Source organism: Drosophila suzukii, chromosome 3, assembly GCF_043229965.1.
Source record: "Drosophila suzukii chromosome 3, CBGP_Dsuzu_IsoJpt1.0, whole genome shotgun sequence".
NCBI classification, from domain to species: Eukaryota; Metazoa; Arthropoda; class Insecta; order Diptera; family Drosophilidae; genus Drosophila; species Drosophila suzukii.
Genome location: NC_092082.1, coordinates 54912125 through 54932808, shown reverse-complemented (window position 1 = coordinate 54932808; position 20684 = coordinate 54912125). Strand labels below are relative to the sequence as shown.

At 43.0% G+C, this 20684-nt stretch overlaps 1 protein-coding gene across 4 annotated transcripts in view; it reads left to right on the top strand.

The window, feature by feature from the left end:
• LOC139353068 (uncharacterized) overlaps window positions 1-20684 on the top strand; it is a 569019-nt gene that overhangs the window by 294204 nt on the left and 254131 nt on the right. For all 4 annotated transcript variants that reach the window (XR_011604200.1, XR_011604199.1, XM_070996270.1 and 1 more), the window contains one exon: window positions 9198-9349. Coding sequence is in view for 2 of the 4 variants with exons in the window: in XM_070996270.1 (XP_070852371.1) it covers window positions 9198-9349 (152 nt within the window). In the remaining 2 variants the exon portion in view is untranslated. The remainder of the gene's footprint in view (window positions 1-9197; window positions 9350-20684) is intronic.

Genomic DNA, 20684 nt, shown 5'->3' with positions numbered 1-20684 from the left:
CATGTTGATCTTCAACGAGTTAAGCCCGTCTAGTCACCTGGTCCCTATGGACATCCTGGCTGCGTGCTTAGATATTGCGCGGAGGCCTTATGCAAGCCCCTTCTCAAGTTGTTTACCTCGGGTTACCATTTCGTTTGTAATTTCTCTCTACAAGGAGGGTAGCAAAATAGAAGCAAACAATTATAGAGGTATCTCTAAACTGTCAGCAATCCCACAACTCTTTGAAAATATTATTACTCTCCATTTGCAGCACCTCAGTAGGTCAGTTAAATCTCAGTGTCAACACGATTTTATGAAACGTAGATCAACAACCTATAACCTTTTGGAAATTACATCATTTGTGATAAGGGGACTTCAAAAATATTTTCGAGCACACTCCATTTACACTGACCTTGGTAAAGCATTTTATTAGGGTTCTCTATTGAACTTTTAAGACAGATCTTAAGCTATCTGAATGGGAGAGCATAAAGAGATATTTTTAAAAATGTTGTCTTGTCTACTCCACGTTACCTTCGGTGTCCCACAATTAGCCACATGGGCCGCTACTTTTTACTTTATCTGTGAAGGACCTTCCTCCAGTTATAACTAATTCTCTTGTACTAATGTACGCAGATGATGTTAAATTATGCCTGCAGTACAAGGATACTTCTTGCTAAACCGAATAACAATCCGACTTAAATAATTTTCAAACATGGAACTCTGACAATACACTTCATTTAAATGTGTTTAAGTGTAAGGTTATGTCTATGCTCAATATGCAACATACCCGCTGAATGAGGGCTTATTGGATAGAATAGCTCTAGTAAACGATCTCGGTGTTTTGTTTGACCCAAGATCGTTTACTAGAGTTATTCTATCCATGGTGAATAAAGCAAGGGGTGCGCTTGACTTTAAAAGAATTTGATGACCTATATATCACTAAGACCTTATTTCGCTTGCCCGTCCGATACTTAAGTGTGAATCACACGTCTGGAGTCCCCAATACGGAATTCATGTTGATCGTATCGAATCTGTACAGAAGAAACTTTTAGTATTTGCTTTAAGGCGTCTAAATTGCAAACCTCATTTTAGGTTTATCCTCCCTTTAGCCAGCTTAACCTTGCTAGTAATAAATGCAATTTAAAAATTTGTACTGTAACCCTATGTGACTAGTACCTTAATCATAAGATCATCTTGCAGCACTAGGATAGTTAAAATATAATTAAATATATATATATAAATGTATATAAAAATAACAAGGAAGAACGCTGTAGTCGAGTACCTCGACTATCAGTTACCCGTTACTCAGCTAAATGGACAAAAGGGAAAAGGAAATGCGCCACATACCCCTGATCTAAATATATAGTCAGGTGGGCGGTAGTCAGATTTATGGGTTAGGGGCGTTAGAGTGGGCGTGGACATATTCACAGATTACTTAATTGTCCGTAAGTTGTTATCGACTTTAGATAAGATGAGATCTTAAATTCAAATCTGAGGAAAGTCATATAAGCAATTTATTGCTTATATTACATATTGTTATACTGATATTACATATCAATCAAAATGAGTACAAGCTCTCGGAGACATTTTTGTTCAAGAGATTAAATGCTGTTTTTTTCATGCTGCGATTTCACAACTACCACAAGTTAGGGTCAAAAACTAAGTATGCATATATGGTTATATACGTCTATACTTACATGTTTTAATGCTCATAGGCCTGCACTAAAAACACTGTCGAGCAGTATTATTGATATTAATCAATACACAGAGAGCAAATCAGTATGTAATGATTTTAGCAAAACTCGTTTAGTTACGTGCTGGGCTGTCATACGAATGCAAGAGTCACATAGAACCCTCGTTCTAGCAGGCTTGACATATGTGAGTACAAAAATACTAATGGATTTGTCTCCCAACTAGAAAATGGCAAGCTGCAGAATGGTTGCGTTTTCTCTTTTTTGAGGATGTGCACTACAGGATCTCAAATTTCTATAGTCCTTTTGTGCAGATCTATACAACTTTTCTGTTTGATTTGCATTTTTATTAAACCAGGATCAAGAATAGTACCTTACATTTGGATGTTGTTTTGCAGCAAGCATTTCAATTGATTTCTTTTAGGTTAGGTTAGGTTAGGGCGGCTGTCGGACTATAGTCCGACACACTTAGACCTCAGTGGGTCCGTTGTGATACCGCATGATCTCGTTTCTTCCTTCTCTAGGGTCCCGTTTCTAGTAGTTTCAGCTTGTGTTAAGCTGATCAGCATGTCTTCCACCCGGAAGATTTAATAAAGGCACTTATGCTTTTGAGATTAATCTCCGATACTTCGGTAAGATCGTCGATGAAGGGGCTTCCTAAGTGTTTCAGTCTGAGTCTGCATAGGGCTGGGCAGAAGCAGAGAAGGTGTTCTACCGTTTCCACTTCTTCCTCATCCCTACAGCTTCTGCAGAAAACATTTTGCGGGGCTTTTAGCCTGCCGGCATGCGCGCCAACAAGCCAGTGGCCTGTAAGAGCTCGGATCAACATGCCACACTCTGTGCGGCTGAGCTTGAGTAACTCCGAGGTTTTCTTGTTGTTTATCACAGGCCATGTCTGGTGAGAGATGCGACACTGTGGTGCGTTTTGCCAATGGGTGTTGGCTAGTGTGTTGAAGTGGTTTTTTATGTTTAGCTTGCAAGTAGCCATGGGCATACCGACATTTTCCTCTCCTGGTAGGAGAGGCTTGGTGGTGCCCTGCCTGGCTAATTCGTCCGCTATGCAGTTGCCTACGATGTCCCGATGACCCGGAACCCATATTAGGCTGATAGTAAACTGATTTGCCATCTCGTGGAGAGATCTGCGATAGTTTGCTATTGTACGAGAGTCGGTGTTTGTCGAGTAGATCGACTTAATAGCCGCTTGGCTGTCACTATATATGTTTAGATGTCCTCTCAGGAGGCTAAGGTTCCCTAAACAGGTTAGTGCTTCTTTTATAGCGTGGACCTCCGCCTGAAAGACGCTACAGTGGTTCGGGAGCCTGAATGACTTCCTGATATCTAATTGTTCGGAGTATACACCTCCGCCGACTTGTCCTTCTAATTTGGAGCCATCTGTATAGAAACAGATTGCGTCCGTCGTGCCCGGTCGGCCCTGTTCCCATTCCTCTCTATCAGGAATCAGGGCCTAAAAGGGTGTGTGACTATATTCAATAGATCTGCATAGATCCGTGATTTTTGGAATCGATTTATCATGCTGGAGAATTTTAGCATGGCCATATAATTGGGCTTTCCACTGCCCTGTGTCCCTCAGTCGAATAGCTGCCGATTTGGCCCTTTCCATGCCTGCTAAGTCCAGGCTAGGGAGGTTCGAGATCGCATTCAGCGCTTCATTCGGGTTGGTTCGAAGGGCTCCACTAATACACAAAGCCGCCATTCGCTGTACTTTGTTTAGAGGAGTCAGTATGCATTGTTTGTGTAAGGCGGTCCACCACAGAGCCACTCCGTACAGTAGGATTGGCTTGACTACCGCTGTGTATATCCAGTTAACTATTCTTGGGGACATGCCCCATCTTAGCCCGATTGCTTTTTTACAGGAGTAAAGTGCAATGGTCGCTTTTTTGGTTCTCTCTTGGTTGTTTAAGCCCCATTTGAGGCGTTAATCTAGTACTTACCCCAAGTACCTGGCGTGATCGCTAAAGGAGAGATTACAATTGTTTAAAATGGGTGGGTTAAGTTGAGGAATTTTGTACCTATTCGTAAATAGAACAAGTTCTGTTTTCGAGGGATTTACCCCGAGTCCGCTCGCTATCGTCCATTCCGATAGCATTTTAAGTTTAGCGGTCATAAGATCGCAAAGTGTTTGTGGATATTTTCCATTAAAGATGATGACGACGTCGTCTGCGTATGCCACGACCTTACAGCCTCCTCCCTCCAGAATCCGCAGTAGTTTATTTACTGCGATATTCCACAAGAGGGGTGATAGTACACCTCCTTGCGGGGTGCCTCTGTTCACTAGTCTAGTCTGGGTTGAGGTCCCTAGTGTGGCTGTGACCATTCTGCTTATCAGCAATTTTGTGGATTAGTCTCACCATTGGCGGCTCAACCCCTAGTTCTGTGAGAGATTCTGTTATAGCGGTGGGAAGCACGTTATTGAAGGCTCCCTCTATATCCAGGAAGGCGATCAGTGTGTATTCCTTGATGTTGAGTGATTTCTCGATGCTGTTTACCACCAAGTGTAGCGCCGATTCGGTTGACTTACCTTTGGTGTAAGCGTGTTGTGCTTCTGATATTTGTGTCGGGCCTACGGTGGACCTTATGTGTAGGCTTATCATTCTTTCAAAGCTCTTAAGCAGGAATGATGTTAGGCTTATTGGCCTAAAATCCTTTGCTGTGGTGTGAGTGGCCTTCCCTGCCTTGGCAATGAAAACCACCTTTGTTTCTTGCCATGCTGTTGGTAGTTCTCCTACCGCCAGGATGGATTGGAAGATTTTTTTCAACCAGTTTATGGCTATTTGTCCTGCTTGCTGGATGTGAGCCGGTGTTATCCCGTCCGGTCCCGGCGATTTGTATGGTTTGAAGCTATGAATGGACCATTTCATGTTGCGGTCTGATAGGAGTGGATCTATTTCGATTCCCTCTCCTGTTCCTCTTTCAGGTGGATGACCTGCTTGTTGGCTCCACGGGAAGTGAGCGTCTAGGAGCAGGTCCAAGGACTCTTTACTGGAGTCTGACCATGATCCATCTGCTTTTTGAAGATAGCCCAAAGGCGCGGCTGTCTTAGAAAGTATTTTCCTGAGCCTAGCGGCATCAGTTGTTTTTTCTATGTCAGAGCAGAAGGTCTGCCATGCCGTTCGTTTTGCTCTTCTAATGGCCTTTTTGTAAGAGGCTAGTTCAAACTTGTAGTTCAGCCAATTGGTGTCCTCATTTCCCGCTTTTGCTCTGTTAAACAGGCATCTGCAGTTGGTTCTGAGGATAGATAGTTGTTGGGTCCACCAGGGGGGTTTTTTCCTTCCTCTTGGTTTCTCTGTGGGGCATGCCACTTTGAAGGCAGTGTTGCATGCCTCTGTGAACTTGTATACTGTTTCGTCCAGCTCATGTGGGTTTGTGATGCTTTCTGACGGTTCCATGGGGAGGATATTTGTCAGAACTTCTTTGTACCTGTGCCAGTCTGCTCGTCTGGGGTTGGCGAAGCTGACCGGCAAGGGCGAATCAAGGGACAATACGGTTTCTATGAATCTATGGTCCGAGAAGGAGTGCTCGTCAGAGACTGCCCAGTTTTTGACTGCGCCTACGAGTGAATCTGATACCAAGGTTAGATCTATGATCGTTTGGCAAGCTTTAGTTATGAAAGTAGGGGCATTGCCCCTATTGCATAAGAATAGGTTCGAATTTAGAATAAAATCAAAAAGAGACTCACCTCTGTCGTTGTTGTTAGGGCAACCCCACTGGGTGTGAGGGGCGTTGGCGTCACAGCCTATTACCAATCCGTACTTGAGCGTTTCGCATTCCTCTGCTAGTCCTCTGACCAGCGCATCTGGGGGGTTTTCCTTCTCAAAGGCCAAATAGGCCGATAGAACCCTTATAGAGCCACTCTGCAGCTCCAGGCTTACTGCGGTGTTGTCTCCGTTGCTGTAATTGCGAAGTAGAAATATACTAAGATGCCTTTTGGCTAATATGCAGGTTCGAATTTTACCTTCTTTGGGGTCAAGCATAAGCTTGTATTCCTTTGTTCCTAGTCCAGCAACCTTGCCTCCTACAACCCAAGGTTCCTGTACGAGGACTAGGTCTGCTCCGCCTTCTGTCAGGCGAAGCAGAAGTGCAGCAGACGCTGCTTTACTGTGGTGAAGGTTTATTTGTAGAAGTCTTAGTGACATCTACAGCTTCAACCTCCACCACAGTGACGTCGGCCTCCTCTGTGTCGCTGAGGTCCACGTCCTCGATTGCCGGTCCGAGCGCACGCATCTCTCTGCTCAGCGACGAATCGGTAGAGTAGCCGTCCTCCGGCCCACCAGGTGCCTCCAACTCCTCAGCAAGCACCTGCTCGGCTGGGTTGCCGGCAGAGCTGCTAGCGGCGTTGGAGTCGCCCTTATACACTTTGATGTGTATCGCACTGAACCCGAAGTTCAGCACTCCACGAGCAGTCTCGATCGGAGCTACTGACTCCTTGTTCAGGACCAAAACCGCCTGGTTGACATCCCCTTCATGCTCCTCCACCTTGACGACTCTCCAGTCATTCGTGGGGAGGTGCGGGTTGCATTGTTGCAACATGAAGAGGATGTCCTCCGGCGTCTTGATCGCTGCTGGAATCCAGATCCTGGCTCGGGATCTACTGGGGACATCGCACCAGTCAAGCGCAACGATGTTCGCCCCTTCGTAAACCTCGCCGAGCTTGCTTGTCGCCTCTTTGTACATATCAGCCGACCGCTGACTGTCGCATGCTACCACCTTGACGCTGCCCTGGTACCAGCCCGCGTCCATGCAACAGGGCGAGGTGCCTGGCTTCTCTCGTACCATGCGCAGGCAAATGAGGGAAAGGTTGGACTTCACTGCCTTCCACTTGTTTCTAGGGATCCTGCTCTCCGGATTTCCCCTGTCAATCAGGCCGAGTAGTACACGATTCTTCGTGATTTCGGCGAAAGAGACCGATGGCTGGATCTTTGATCTCTTCGCCGATGGCCCGGGTAGTTCGAGGGATCGCCGCCTTTTCGCCTGAGTCGCCTCTTGAGTGGGCTTTTCCTGCCCGTAGTTTGGGAGCACCTTCCTTGCCCACTCTACCTTCTTTAGCCATTCAGGCGAAGGCGTGGCAACGGTGCTCCTGGTGTGTGAGCGCAGAGTCTGGGAGGCAGTCCGCCTTTCTGCGTATGTATATTTTGCACCAGCGGGTGGCCCAAGCGCCTTGACAGTGCCTACCGTTGCTTTCGACGCAGATGCGCACGTCGCGGAGACGTTTGCGGTTGGCTTTCTGCCACCCATCATCCCCAGTTTGGGATGCGGCCCTTTCTGGGGCGTGCTGGTATGGAAGGTGGAACCAGTGTTCGTCTTATCCATGGGTTTTTTAAGAGTACCCATCTCTGTGTTTTGTGTTGTGTTGTTTGTTTTCTTGATATGTTCCATAATTTGGTCCCACGAGTTGCGGAGAAGGGGAAAAGTCCGCCCGGGCAGAGATCCGCGATGCCCGGGTAAGGCGATAGTTAGAACAGGGGGTCGCCATGTCCCTGAGCACACCGATTGAGACTGGGCTATTTTTGATCCGGGCCCCCAGCCAGGCTGACTCTTGGCACGGTCCGTATTACACCGTAGTCCGGCCCGGAGTGAGATGTTGTTTGGGAGGGGAGTTGGGTAGGTATTGTGTTGGGAGTGGGTTTGTGTAAAGCAACTATTTAGATGCGGCTGAACAACTCGCATCGTCGGTATTGCTTCGTTGCAAAATACCCGCTGGCTGTCCGGGACTGTTTATTTACCGGGGTTTTCCGTCCACGGTACCGTGTTTGACTTATCCCACCAGCTTATTCACAGTTGACCTCGAGAGAGGTCGTCCGCTATCCGCAACCTGCGACCCGCTCGGTTGCCCCAGCTAGGCGACTTTGGAACCATCTCACAAGTTCCTCAGCCGAGTTGATTTCTTTTATTTTTAGAAGAATTTCATAACCACTGTTTGTTTCAGCAGGGTGCCACGCCCACTCTAACGCCCACAATCGCCAATAACTCTCAAACCCTTCTAGGGGGAGCTAGAAGTAATATTTTGTAAAGAATTAAAATCAGACTTTGTTCGTATCTAAATGCCAAAAATTATTCTAATCGTACCAATCGTTTTTAAATTATAGCCAAACAATTATATTTAATTAGCAAACTCAATAGAGTATGAGAAAGATCGAGATATATTCGTACAGATGCATACAAAATTTGACTAGCACACCTAGGTTTCACGTTATGTACAAAATATGTAAAATCTCGTAGGGTTGACTGAAGTGAAGGATAGGTGGCGCTTTTTTTGTTAGCTGAATAACGGGTATCTGATAGTCGAGGCTGTCGACTATAGCGTTCTATCTCCAAAATAATAAGTCTTTAATAACCGACTACTTCAAAAGTTACCAAAATCTTAAAAACTTAGAAGCGAAATGCAAAGATTCCTTTCGTCATGAACGTCAAAGAAATCCGTTCTGGACCTCTGTTTACAAATAAGTAGAATTAAAACTGGTATCTAGTTTAAGCTTAGGCCTCGTATCTATAGAAAAAAAAAACAAGGAAGAACGCTATAGTAGAGTTCCTCGACAATCAGATACCCGTTACCGTTACGTTAGATACCTCAGCTAAATGAACAAAAGAGAAATAGAGATATGCAAGCAAGAAATGCGCCACCTACCCCTGGTCATGTGGGCGGTAGACAGATTTAAGGGTTAGGGGCGTTAGAGTGGGCGTGGCAAACTTTTTTTGGTCAATAGATAGGTATTGACAAGACTAATACATTTCCGTTAAAATTTTGTATCTAGCATACAAATTGTGGGCGCCACAGGTATGATTGGCTTGTGGCCGTTATAGTGGGCGTGGCATGTTCGCGTAACAAACTAGCGCTGTTCACAAGGCTACGGAATCTAAATCTGAGATCCCAATTGTCTATCTTTGAAAGTTTCCGAGATATCCGCGTTCAAATGTACGATTTTTTGAAGTTTGTGGGCAGTTTGTGGCCCACAAACCGCACACAAACTTCAAAAAATCGTACATTTGAACGCGGATATCACGGAAGCTGGGTGGCTTGTGGGCATTAAAGTGGGCGTGGCAAACATGAAGGTCAATCAATTGGTATTGATAAGAACAATTCATTTCAGTTAAAATTTATATTCTAGCATCAAAACTGAAGAAGCCACAGTTTTGGGCGGTTTAAAGGCGTTAGAGTGAGTGTGGCACTCGGCTGAAACAAACATGCACTACGCAGGAATCTCAGGAATCTGCATGCCTAATCCCAGTATTGTAGCTCTTATAGTTTCCAAGGTCTCAGCGTTCATACGGACAGACGGACATGGCTAGATCGACTCGGCTATTGAGCCTGATCAAGAATATATATACTTTATGGTGTCGGAAACGCTATCTTCTGCCTGTTACATACTTTCTGACGAATCTAGTATACCCTTTTACTCTACGATTAACGGGTATAATATGTTCGCCCCAAAAATTTTCCTTACAGCCTAACAGAATATAATAATAATAATATTAAATTATTGTTAATGCTATAAATTTTTAATTTAACAGTTTGAATACAACTTTATGCTAAAAGTTATGGCAGCAGAAGGACTAGGAAGAATTATTGGGTCATTGGAGAATACTATCATTTACGCTGAGCTATCTGTAAATATTGTCAACTTTAAACTTAATCTTAATGATTTCCGAATAATAGGATTCAGGTAAGTTGGGACTTGTACACACAAATAAAACATTATACGATTTGCTTTGAATATAATCAATATAAATTTGATATTAAACTACAATCTCATACTTTACATTCTTATACAACAAGAAGTTAATTAGTCATTAATTTCGCTGGCTGCTTTTCCTTTCCTGTGTAAGTCTGAAAGAGAGCGCCAAATATAATCACTAAATGTAAGTGAGAAAAAGGTGTGATCGAGCGTCATATTAAATTTATATTGACTTTATATTTATAGTATCGAGTTTTTTTTGTAATATAAATAAAATAAAATTTATTTTGATAATATCAATTTTTTTATCTTGAGAAGAAATTATATGTAGACCTTAACAAAACCCAAAATAAGAGTTTTACATTCTTTTTGTTCTTGTTCATTCAATGACAATGTCACCTCAATAGGCTTTACAGCGGGAAATTGAATACATTTGAAATAAAATCATTTTGTATCAATACCTGCCTGCAAATTTTTGAAAGGTTATTCCCATTTTTTTTTTTAATTTAAGTTAATTATATTTATATCCCAGAGCTACAAGTGCACACTTATAATTATCGCGCTGGTCACAGTGAGTTTATAATTTTAAGTTATTATTGTTTTTAAATTTTTAAACAATTTGAGTTGAGTTGCGCTCCCAATTGCAAAATTGAGTTGCGCTCTTACCATTTATGAAAAATTGCCTTCTCGAACACAGTGTTTGTATTCGAGGGCATATGTAATTTTTGGTTCTTAAAGATGTGGCTGGGCTAAGTTTATTGAAAAGATAATTTGGTTCTCCACTCGTCCCTACTTTGTGAAAGAATATTTAAGTTCTGAGATCGATCCAGGAGGTTAAATTAAGGTCAAGTATTTCTTATGTCAGTTCTGATACATGGTCAAAACGTCTTAATTGAATTAAAAGCTACAGTTGATGTGCGCAATTCCCGCGCATCACAATTTCCAAAAATGTCTATGCCGTAAAAGGGAGTGGGCAGGAGGATAAATTTGGCGATTAACAGTCTTACTTCCTCAGTTAGGAACGATTTAGAGAATGAAAATTAAGTACGCCCTGTCGCTTTGACTATATGGTTGCTCCATGATAAAGTATTGTTAAATGTTATCCCTAGATTAACTGCATTCACTTCATAGCTTATCGGCGTATGGTTTATATATAATTATACCCGTTACTCGTAGAGTAAAAGGGTATACTAGATTCGTCGGAAAGTATGTAACAGGCAGAAGGAAGCGTTTCCGACCCCATAAAGTATATATATTCTTGATCAGGATCACTAGCCGAGTCGATCTAGCCATGTCCGTCTGTCCGTCTGTCCGTCTGTCTGTCCGTCCGGATGAACGCTGAGATCTCGGAAACTATGGGAGCTAGGCTGTTGAGATTTGGCGTGCAGATTCCTGAGCTTCTTACGCAGCGCAAGTTTGTTTCAGCAATGTGCCACGCCCACTCTTACGCCCAAAACCGCCCAAACCTGTGACGGCCACAGTTTTCATGCTAGATACAAAATTTTAACTGAAATGTATTGGTCTCGTCAATACCTATCGATTAATCCAAAAAAATTTTGCCACGCCCACTCTAACGCCCATAACGCTTAAATTCGCTCGATTTGCTGCTTGCATATCTCCATTTCCCTTTGGTCCCTTTAGCTGAGTAACGGGTATCTGATAGTCGAGATACTCGACTATAGCGTTCTTCCTTGTTTTTGAAGTGAAATTGTTGAAAGTTACTTTTTACCAATTACCAAGCACTTCGATTTTTTAGGATTTATGCCCAAGCCATTTTCCCATGCCCATTTTTCAATTAGCCACAACATTTTATTACTTACACGGACACAGGCATGTGTCAGGCATGCTCAGTCGCTTGTTCCCGAACGCGATTTCCACCTCCAGCGGCTCATCGATTTCGCCAAATCTCCCGTCTGCCAACATAACTTGCCGTCGTATCCACGTAATCTTCCCGAGGGCAGCCAGGTTGTCCGCCAGTTCCTTGCTTATAAAGCTTGTTGTTGCCCCGGTGTCGATTGTGGCCTTGTATGTGCCCCCACCAATTGTCACCGCTGCGGACAACTGCTGCTCCTCCTCGATCAGCTTTCCCGTTAGTTTGGAGAGGTAGCATATTGCGACCCCCACTCCCCTTACTGCGGCTGAGATCGATGGGCATTTCCCGTCTCCTGGCAGCATTCGACCCTCCTGTCGCTTACTCTCCAGCACACCCAGCAGAACAACAAGCGTTGGTGCCGACACCCCCGCGCCCAGTGTCCATGGCCACCGCACTTTCGGCAGGCCTCGTGGGGATCTGTGATGTGTGTCGTTTCACGAGGTCTTTGTGTTGCTGGCTGCATCTGTTGCTGTTGTGGCGGTGTCCATTGGCCTCCGCGTGGTGCTCCTGTTGCCTGCTGCCGTGTGACTTGGTTAGGTGGCGACCATTGGTCGTTTCCCCGTGTCTCCTGGGTTCCTGACTCTTCGCATCTTATGCATCTTATGGTCTTCGAGAATTTGTTTTCTTGTGCGAACGCTTCCCGCTCCTTTTCGAGTTCTTCATACTCATCTGCTAATATCATCAGCGTGTCCAGGTCCGGCACTTTGTACGCCCTTAGCAAGATCCTTAGACTTGGGGTGCAGTTTTCTTTGATGATCCTTAGGGTATCTTTCGCGGAATAATTAAGTGGCCTCACCATCGTCTGCATGTCGATCATGTAGTCTTTGAACGACTCGCTGAAGCCCTTCTTCAGTTGCCTGACCTGATCCGCCAGCCTGGTGAAGAAGTCTCTCGGTAGAAAGTATGTGTGGAAACTATCTATGAACTCCGCCATGGTTTTGCATTGTTTGTTGTTGGCGATGAACCACTTCAGAGCCCTTCCCTTAAGCAATTCAGGCATCGCTCGGGGAATCATGTCTAACTCCAAGCCGTATGTGTTGGCGGACCATACCACCACCACCATACCACCACATACCACGGTTTTTCCGCCCCGTCGAACCTGAACGACCATTCGCGGAGCTGTTTAGCGATCCTTGCACAGTCTGATTGACTGGGTCTCGAGATCAGCGCTGTTATTTTCCTGTCTTGGCTTGATTCTCTCCTGTTTGCCTCCTTTTGTAGGTTGTCAACGCTCAGGCTTGCCACTAAGTTGTCCCTTTTGGCGTTCGTTAACGTGATGCTCGGGCCGGCTTTGTCGTGGTATGTAGCTTCCAGCTCGGCCCAGATGTCAACGAGTTGTGGGTCATTATCCGTTTCTGAGTAATACTCGGATGATGCCTTTCTCATGTCTTTTAATCTGCCGTCCAAGGCGACATTAAGCCTCTGAGCGGCATTGGCGAAGTCCTCCTTTTTAAGCCGGTAATCTACTTCTTTTCCATTCCGTTTAAGTTGCTTTCACTGCTGGGACCATAACGTTGGGCGCCAGATGTAACGAACTGATTTTTGTGGCTTGCTCGCTTTAAGATTCGTGCGGCTAGTTCAGTAGATTGTGTGCTCGTCCCACCAAATTTATATTAACGTGACCGCCCAGTAGCTTAGTGAGAAAGCACAAAATTCATGGGTTCGTAGTGGTAGTCGTAGGGTTACAAAGACTTGGTAGCTTGGATGGCCTTGATATCGCCACTTGTGGCCGTTGGTATCTCCGACAGTCAAGGTTGTCTCGACGACCTATATCCTCGTTGTCTCGGTGCTCCAGTCCTGTAGCTCCTTGAAGCTCCCGAGGGGGGTCAGCCGTGGGGGCTGCGCTCTCCAGGATCACTCCTCTCGACACTCCGCCGCCTGTCCCATGCTTTGTCCCGGATGGTCCCACTGGGGTTTCTGCTCAGGCCGCGCGGACAGTCAAGGCTAAACGCCAGGAAGGTGCCTCGCGCTTTACTTAGCTTCTACGCCTTGTGGCTCTATCTGTCTTGCGTGTCTGTCGTTATGCGGTGGCTGGCTTGCTGCTGACAATGTCTTGCGCACTGCTCCTGGCTGCGCGGCTGGACGTAGCGTGGCTTCTGGTACTCGGGGTTTCGGGCGTACGCCGATCCGGGACTTCACGAGTCGACACCGTAGGGCTCTCCTGGACAACTCCACTCGAGACCGTACCGATCAACCACTCTCCCTTCTGGGTTGTTATACTCGGGACTCGGACACGCCGTTCCGGGACCTCACGAGTCGAAACCGTACGGCTCTCCTGGACAACTCCACTCGAGACCGTACCAATCGAACGCTCTCCCTTTTGGCTTGTTATACTCGGGATTCTCCAGTCGTAACGCCAGGACTTAGTTGATAGGGATAAACAGCCTGCCTTGACCTAGCCGTGTGATGCCCTCTGGACCTCAGCTACCTGCGTCTCAATTCCTGGAGATTCCTGGTATCCCAATCCCGAATGTCTCGACGTAGCGATCTCCCTGTAGGCTCCCACGGCGCTGCTTTTCCGACGACTCGACTTGTTGTAGCTCCCTTGTAGTTTCTTTGGTTGACTGACTGTTCACTTTGGTATCTTGACTGATCTTGACGGTTGTGATCGACTGGTGCTGCTTCCAGCGCTGGGCCCACTTATATAGGGCTCCTGGTACCGTTAATTCTGGGGATCTGCGCATGGCAGTTCCAAAGTCCGCTGTTTCTCTCCAAGCTCCCTTTTATCGTACTCTCCAAACTCACTTGAGCCGAATTTTCCAAGCTCTCTCGTACTAAATTCTCCAAACTCTCTTGAACTGAATTTTCCAAACTCTCTCTTTCCACAGTGCCGTTACTACGCGTATTCTGTTGCTGCTGAGATTTGTGGGAAATTATTCAACTCCTCCATTTCCAAAAACTTTTTATACCCGTTACTCGTAGAGTAAAAGGGTATACTAGATTCGTCAGGCATTTAACAGGCAGAAGGGAGCGTTTCCGACCCCATAAAGTATATATATATTCTTGATCAGGATCACTAGCCGAGTCGATCTAGCCATGTCCGTCTGTCCGTCTGTCCGTAAGAACGCTGAGATCTCGGAAACTATACCAGCTACAATACTGGTATTAGGCATGCAGATTCCTGAGATTCCTGCGCAGCGCATGTTTGTTTCAGCAAAGTGACACGCCCACTCCAACGCCCACAAACACCCAAAACTGTGGCTCCTACAGTTTTGATGCTAGAATAAAACTGAAATGTATTGTTTCCATCAATACCTATCGATTGACCAAAAAAAAATTTTGCCACGCCCACTCTAACGCCCACAAGCCGCCCAAATTTGTGGCGCCTACAATTTTCATGCTAGATAAAAATTTTAACTGAAATGTATTGGTCTCGTCAATACCTATCTATTGATCCAAAAAAAAATTTGGCCATGCCTACTCTAACGCCCATAAGTCTTAAATCTGTCTACCGCCGGTAGGTGGCGCATTTCAATCTCGTATTGCTGCTTGCATATATCCATTTCCCTTTGGTCCCATTAGCTGAGTAACGGGTATCTAATAGTCGAGGTACTCGACTATAGCGTTCTTTCTTGTTGTTCATTAATTCGACGTCCACCTCAGACTATGTCTGTTTCTTACATTTTTCAATACCCAACCGTTTATGTTTGTTCCATCTGACTTTTGAGTTAACACAGTTATTAAATTGTATATTATAAAGCCCTCTCTTTGCTGATTTTATCTTTCTGTTTACTTTTACCCTAGCTTTTTTGTAATGTTTGCAACATTTATCGGTTTCGTATTGCTTCCACCGGAGGTAAACTACATCTCGCTGACGGGTTAGGTTTTTAATTTCACTACTGAGCCACGAGTTTTGCATTGGCTTAATCGTCTTTGTTCTAAGGGGCACAAACTTGTAGAACAGATACTGTACATTGTTGGTTAAAACCTCTAATTGACAATATACATGACGAAGATGATAAATGCATGACCAATTACAACAAAAAAATTCCGTTTTTAATTTATTATAGTTTATATTTTTGTAATCTCTATGCAAAAAAGAAATAATTTTCCTTTCGAAGGTCAAGTCGTATGTTAGAAATATTCGGTCATGTCTGGAGAAGGCTAGTACAGAAACCTGGTCTAATGTATGATTTTGCTAGAAATAAGCCAAGTAATGTCTCACAGTGGCTGCTATAGTGCGTGGGGATCGTCTCGTTTACGGAATTCAGACCTAGCGACCTAAAGTTAGCCACGAGATAGCTTTCTGACAATAGGTTGCTGTTGAAATCGCCTGCCAATATGCTGTCGGTGTACTCCAACGAAGTGTCTGAAACAACATTAAGTGATGACCCGTATTCAATCGTCAGATTAGGTCTATATATGCAACCTAGAAGGGTTATTCCGTAGAATTTATTGGAAAATTCTAATAGAATGTATTCAATCCCTTCAGTTCCAAAAAAAAAGTTTCACTTGTGAATCACCTTGTGAAACCCGTGGGACATGTCCTCTTGCACAAGTGAAGAACAAGTGACGCTCCATATAGAAAATTGTATACGATGTCCGCATTTTCACAAGTGAAAATTCAAATAAAAATTTTTCGAAGTCCCACGGGGTTTCACTTGTTCCTTATACTCATTTTTCGTATGGCCTATCACGTGCCGGTGACACGTCCCAAGTGAAATCACTTGTGAAAATCAGAATTTTTCAATGAGTTTTCACTTATGACAAATAATTTAAAATACATACACTTTTATTTACTATTCAATTTATTTTAATTAAATAGTGTTATTTAGGTTTTCTGTTAAAACAATTATTGTTAGTAAGCCTAGTTTTATATTACGTTAATTTGCTTTTTACATTGGTCATCGCCTTCCTTAAACCTTTGTTCGGGTCATCCAAATCCTTGGCCAACGCTCCTAAACAAATGTTTAGGCATATGTTTAAAATGCGTTTTATTTGTTTATTTGCATATTTACCTTTTAGAGCTGTGTTTCACCCTTTGCAGGATTTTTATTGGCGCACAACATTTTATCATCATCTTTCGTCTTACGGAACCCATTGAATACCTTCAAAATTTACGTACTTTAAACTAAGACCAATGCCCAACATCTTAAACTTAATGTAACACTTACCTGACTTCATTATTTTCACTTTAAAAAACGAAAAAAGTAAATCTGCTGCGCACAACTTAAATGGCTTGCTTCCCTCTCAATAACTGAAACAGAACAAACCAAGTCTTCCTCTCACCTCTTTACTTGATTTCTTTTGTTTTCTCTTCGCCGTTGGCGCGTGCCACTGCACCTCTACCCTTTCTAAAGCGAAAAATATCCGAATGTATAATTTCTAAAAATGGTAATATTAAAATGTTTAATATGTCTAAATAAATTTTAACGTACTCAATTTCTATAAATTAACTAAAAAATTATATTGTAATATTAATGTATAATACGTAAGCATAACATTAAAAGTAAATTCGATTTACTTAATTTACTATAATGAAATAATTTACTTTTATAAAACAATATTAGTTTTTTTTTTTATATACAATAATGCTTCTAAAATATTAGGGCATTCACATGTCGCTGCGCCACGAAAATTTTTCCGCCGAATCATTAGTCGCTAGCCGAACATAACGAAGAGACGCAAACGAAATAACGGAGTGCATGCAGATTATAAGACAAAGAAAGAGAGGGAACCTCCGAATATCTGCCTCTCTTTGTTGCGCGATCGTTTTCGTAGGCAGTCTTCTACGCCGCGCCGACTTCTCTGCTGACGTCAACAGCGGCACAGCGTTTTAGGTACAAAAAAAAGACAAAAAAACCTTGAGCCATGTCACCGCATCCCTACTGCAGAACTGAAGGGATAGTACTGTCACTTGGCTGTTGAAGTATCAGTTTACATTTCAGCTTCACATTCACAAATATAGCAACACCTCCTGCATGACCAGTACGATCGGACCGATAAACATTATCACATCGACTTTAGACTGGGTGAAAAGGGATCTAAACTCATCAATCTTCTTTAACAGACTTTGTGCATTTGACTGAACAATTTGGAGACCATTTTTATGATTACTTTTAGTTTTTTATCATGTCACTAGCTATGGAACAAACTTCCTCATCCTGCATTGTTGTTATCAAAAATTATTAGGGGCGCAATCCCGATATTCAAAGCGCAACTTATACATTTCTTAAAGTAAACTATTTATACGCTTAAGAACGAAAGCTATCAGCCTCAGATCCAGTCGAAGCGTTAGTGAGAGATGTAGAAAGTGGATCAGGCGAGTGATTAATGGACGAAAGTTCCTCCATACTGTTAATGCAAAGGACACCCTCTCTTCGAGTGCAGCGTACGTGGACAAGTCCGCGTCGTATAAAGACAGCCGTAAGGAGATTATGCTTCTTCATACACATAGCCTCTTTAAAGATGAGTTAATGCTCTTTTAACAATTGCTCAATAACATAAATTATCGCTTCTGAATTAAAATCCAGAAACGGCAAGCTAAGTTGCTCCTTTTGCTCGCGCCTGTACATCCTGACTTGACCAAGCTGCTTGCTCTTTTCGCGTGGGCTTAACATTTTAATTATTATTACTGGATCCACATGAGTTTGTTGAGATTTCCTTGCTCGGACGATATCGGAGACTTTTGGTGGAGATTGAAGCATAGCTTGTGATAGAGATCTGAGATCTTCACCTTCGACATAGGGAACTCCATGAACCCTCAGGTCACACGAGCTAGTCTCCTTGCATTGCGTTGCCAGCCTGGCCTCAAGTGCAGCCAACCTCTCACCTGCTGCTTGTAGATTTTCCACCTCCCGGTTCAGCATCTCAACCCGCTCACCCATTCGGACCCTCATGGAGCGAAGATCTGCATCCTCGCGCTCCAACGTCAGGACACGAGCATCCATTTGCTTTACTTCCCCGGTGATTATATCCAAGCAATCAATATGGCGGCTGAGCATTCGCTGTTCAGCTTCCCGAAAGGCCAACTCAATTTTCTCGGTTTGTTCCTCGATCGATATGCGGGTACGTTTAGTGGGTGGAGCAGAAGAACCCATGACTTTTTTTTAGTATATTTTTTGTTTGATTTGATAAATGCTAGGTGTATTTGTCGGTTGTGTTTGTATTGTATCTTTCAGACTTAATTTTGAAGTTTAAGTTGTTGCCTTATCGACAATAGTGAATAGCTGCCTTATCGGCGATAGCGTAGCTGATGGGGCAATCTTTTTCTCTCTTCAACTCCGAAGATGCTGCCGCACCGATTGTCTCTCACTGAAGGTGCACGCACGGCCGGACTTGTTGTTCAGCAAGAAATTATTTTCTGATTTACAGAGTTAACTTTGTTTATTACCACTATGTTGTGTTGTTCGTGAAAGAGCTGAAGATATATCAGGCGGTTATAGACTTTCTTGAATTTTATAAATCTTATTTTCCGTGGAATATCGTTTATTGTATAGAGCGTTCAATAAAGCGACTGCACACGGAAGAGTATAATGTGTCAACTCATTGTTCGGCTCATTCCTATTACAACTTTTTTTTAAGACTATACTTTTACAGCTTTGATGGGTAATATATCCGATTGCTTAATACTATCTTAATAACAGACCAATTTTAGTGTTTTAAAATACCTCGATAATATACTTCAAGGACTATTTCTTATTGAGACAAGTTTAGTCTAAAAAGTAGGGGAGTGTAGGGTATAGTCACACTCGACTGGTTTTTTAATATAACCCTTACAAAAATTAAAATTGCTCAAAAGTTTTAAAGCAGAAAGTTGCTGCTATATATTTCTGGTAAAGCTACATCCTACAGCTGTGGCGATTTAATTGGGCGTGGCACTTCTCTGAAACAACTTTGCGCTGCCTCAGAGCCCCTAGAATCTGATTGCTTAGTCACAACTTTGTAGCTCTATAGTTTCCGAGCTCTCAGGGCTTATAGGGACGGAAAGACAGACGGACATGGCCGACTCGTATAGCTTTTCTAATCAAGAATATACAAGTTATCCAGCTCATGATCCCAGCCTCCTCACCCAATTTATAAAGAAACTCTTTATATACAATTCTTAGCTGACAACGCCTTCCAGCTCAAGGGCCCAGCCGCCTTACCCAAGTCGTAAGCAATTTCCTATAAGCAATTATTAGCTGGGAACCCCTTACTCAGCTTTCCCACAGAATCCCAATTAGCTCCCCCACTTCAGCTTCATTATTAAAATTCAATTGCGCCGCGGTCCTTCTAACATAAACTAAGCTGGGTCCAGCTAAAGTAAACACAAGCATCCGGTCAATACCTGGCGAGCCCTAAAACTACAAAGTAATCCGTTAAGCAATCGAGCAGAGAATTTGATCATTCAATTTCCCGACTCTCTTGAGTCCAACTTTTGTCCAACTCTTACTGAGTTCCACAATTCTCTAAAACAGAGGTTTGCTTATCAGATAACTCCAGTTTACAAAAAAAATCTATGAAATACGCTTTCAAGGAAACCTTTGGTTTCCGGTAAGGTACATCTCCCTGATTAAGAAAAGGGCACTTAAAATTTTTTCTGTGGTACCAATTTTTTTCTAACTCGAGTTCCGATAAACGGAACTCCGGCATCAAAGACTCATTTTACAGGTAATAAAATGCCATTTTACTTTCTTATAGACATTATTGAGTTCCATTCATTAGTTTAGAAGCTACACTTCGTCTAAGTTGGAAAAAATGCCAAAACGCTGGCATAAATGGCTTCTTTAAAAATAATCGCCTAAAAACCGAAATTGTATCAATGATGTGTATTAGAAAGTTAGAGGGCATTCTATTACCTGTAAAATGAGTTTTTGATGACCGAATTCGGTTTATCAGAACTCGAGTTAGAAAATGAAAAAGGGGACGTTTTTTACACTTAAAAAAAATTGGTACCATAGAAAAAATTGTAAGTGCCCTTTTCTTAATCAAAGGTTTCCTTGAACGCGTATTTCGTCAATTTTTGTTGTAAACTGGTGTAATCGGCCCTTGGCCTGGCAGTCCGTTTTTGACTCGAAAGCTCGGTTCAATAAAATAATAATTGTGAACAGTAAAATAAAAAACGATATTAAGGAAAAGTTGTAACTTAGTGAATAAAATATAAAAATAAATTTTTTCAAAATAATTTACCAGTGTAATAATTAGTTGGCACTCAACGTGGGGCCACGAGGAAATTTATAAATAAAATAATTCCCTTTACTTACAACAATCCTCTAATTAATACTCGACATAATAAACTTGCTGTTTAACAAAAAAACTAGACGGACTCAAGAAAAAACCAAACAATTCACAAAATTAAACAAAAACTTAAAAACTGTGAAAGTGAAAGCTGATACAAAAAATGCCAACTCAGAAACAAATTCAAATACAATTACAAATCTAAAAACAAATTCAACAAGAAGGAAGAGCTGAAGACAATTCCTTGCTAAACATTTACAACCAAAAAATAAATCGAAGGAAGAGCTGAGG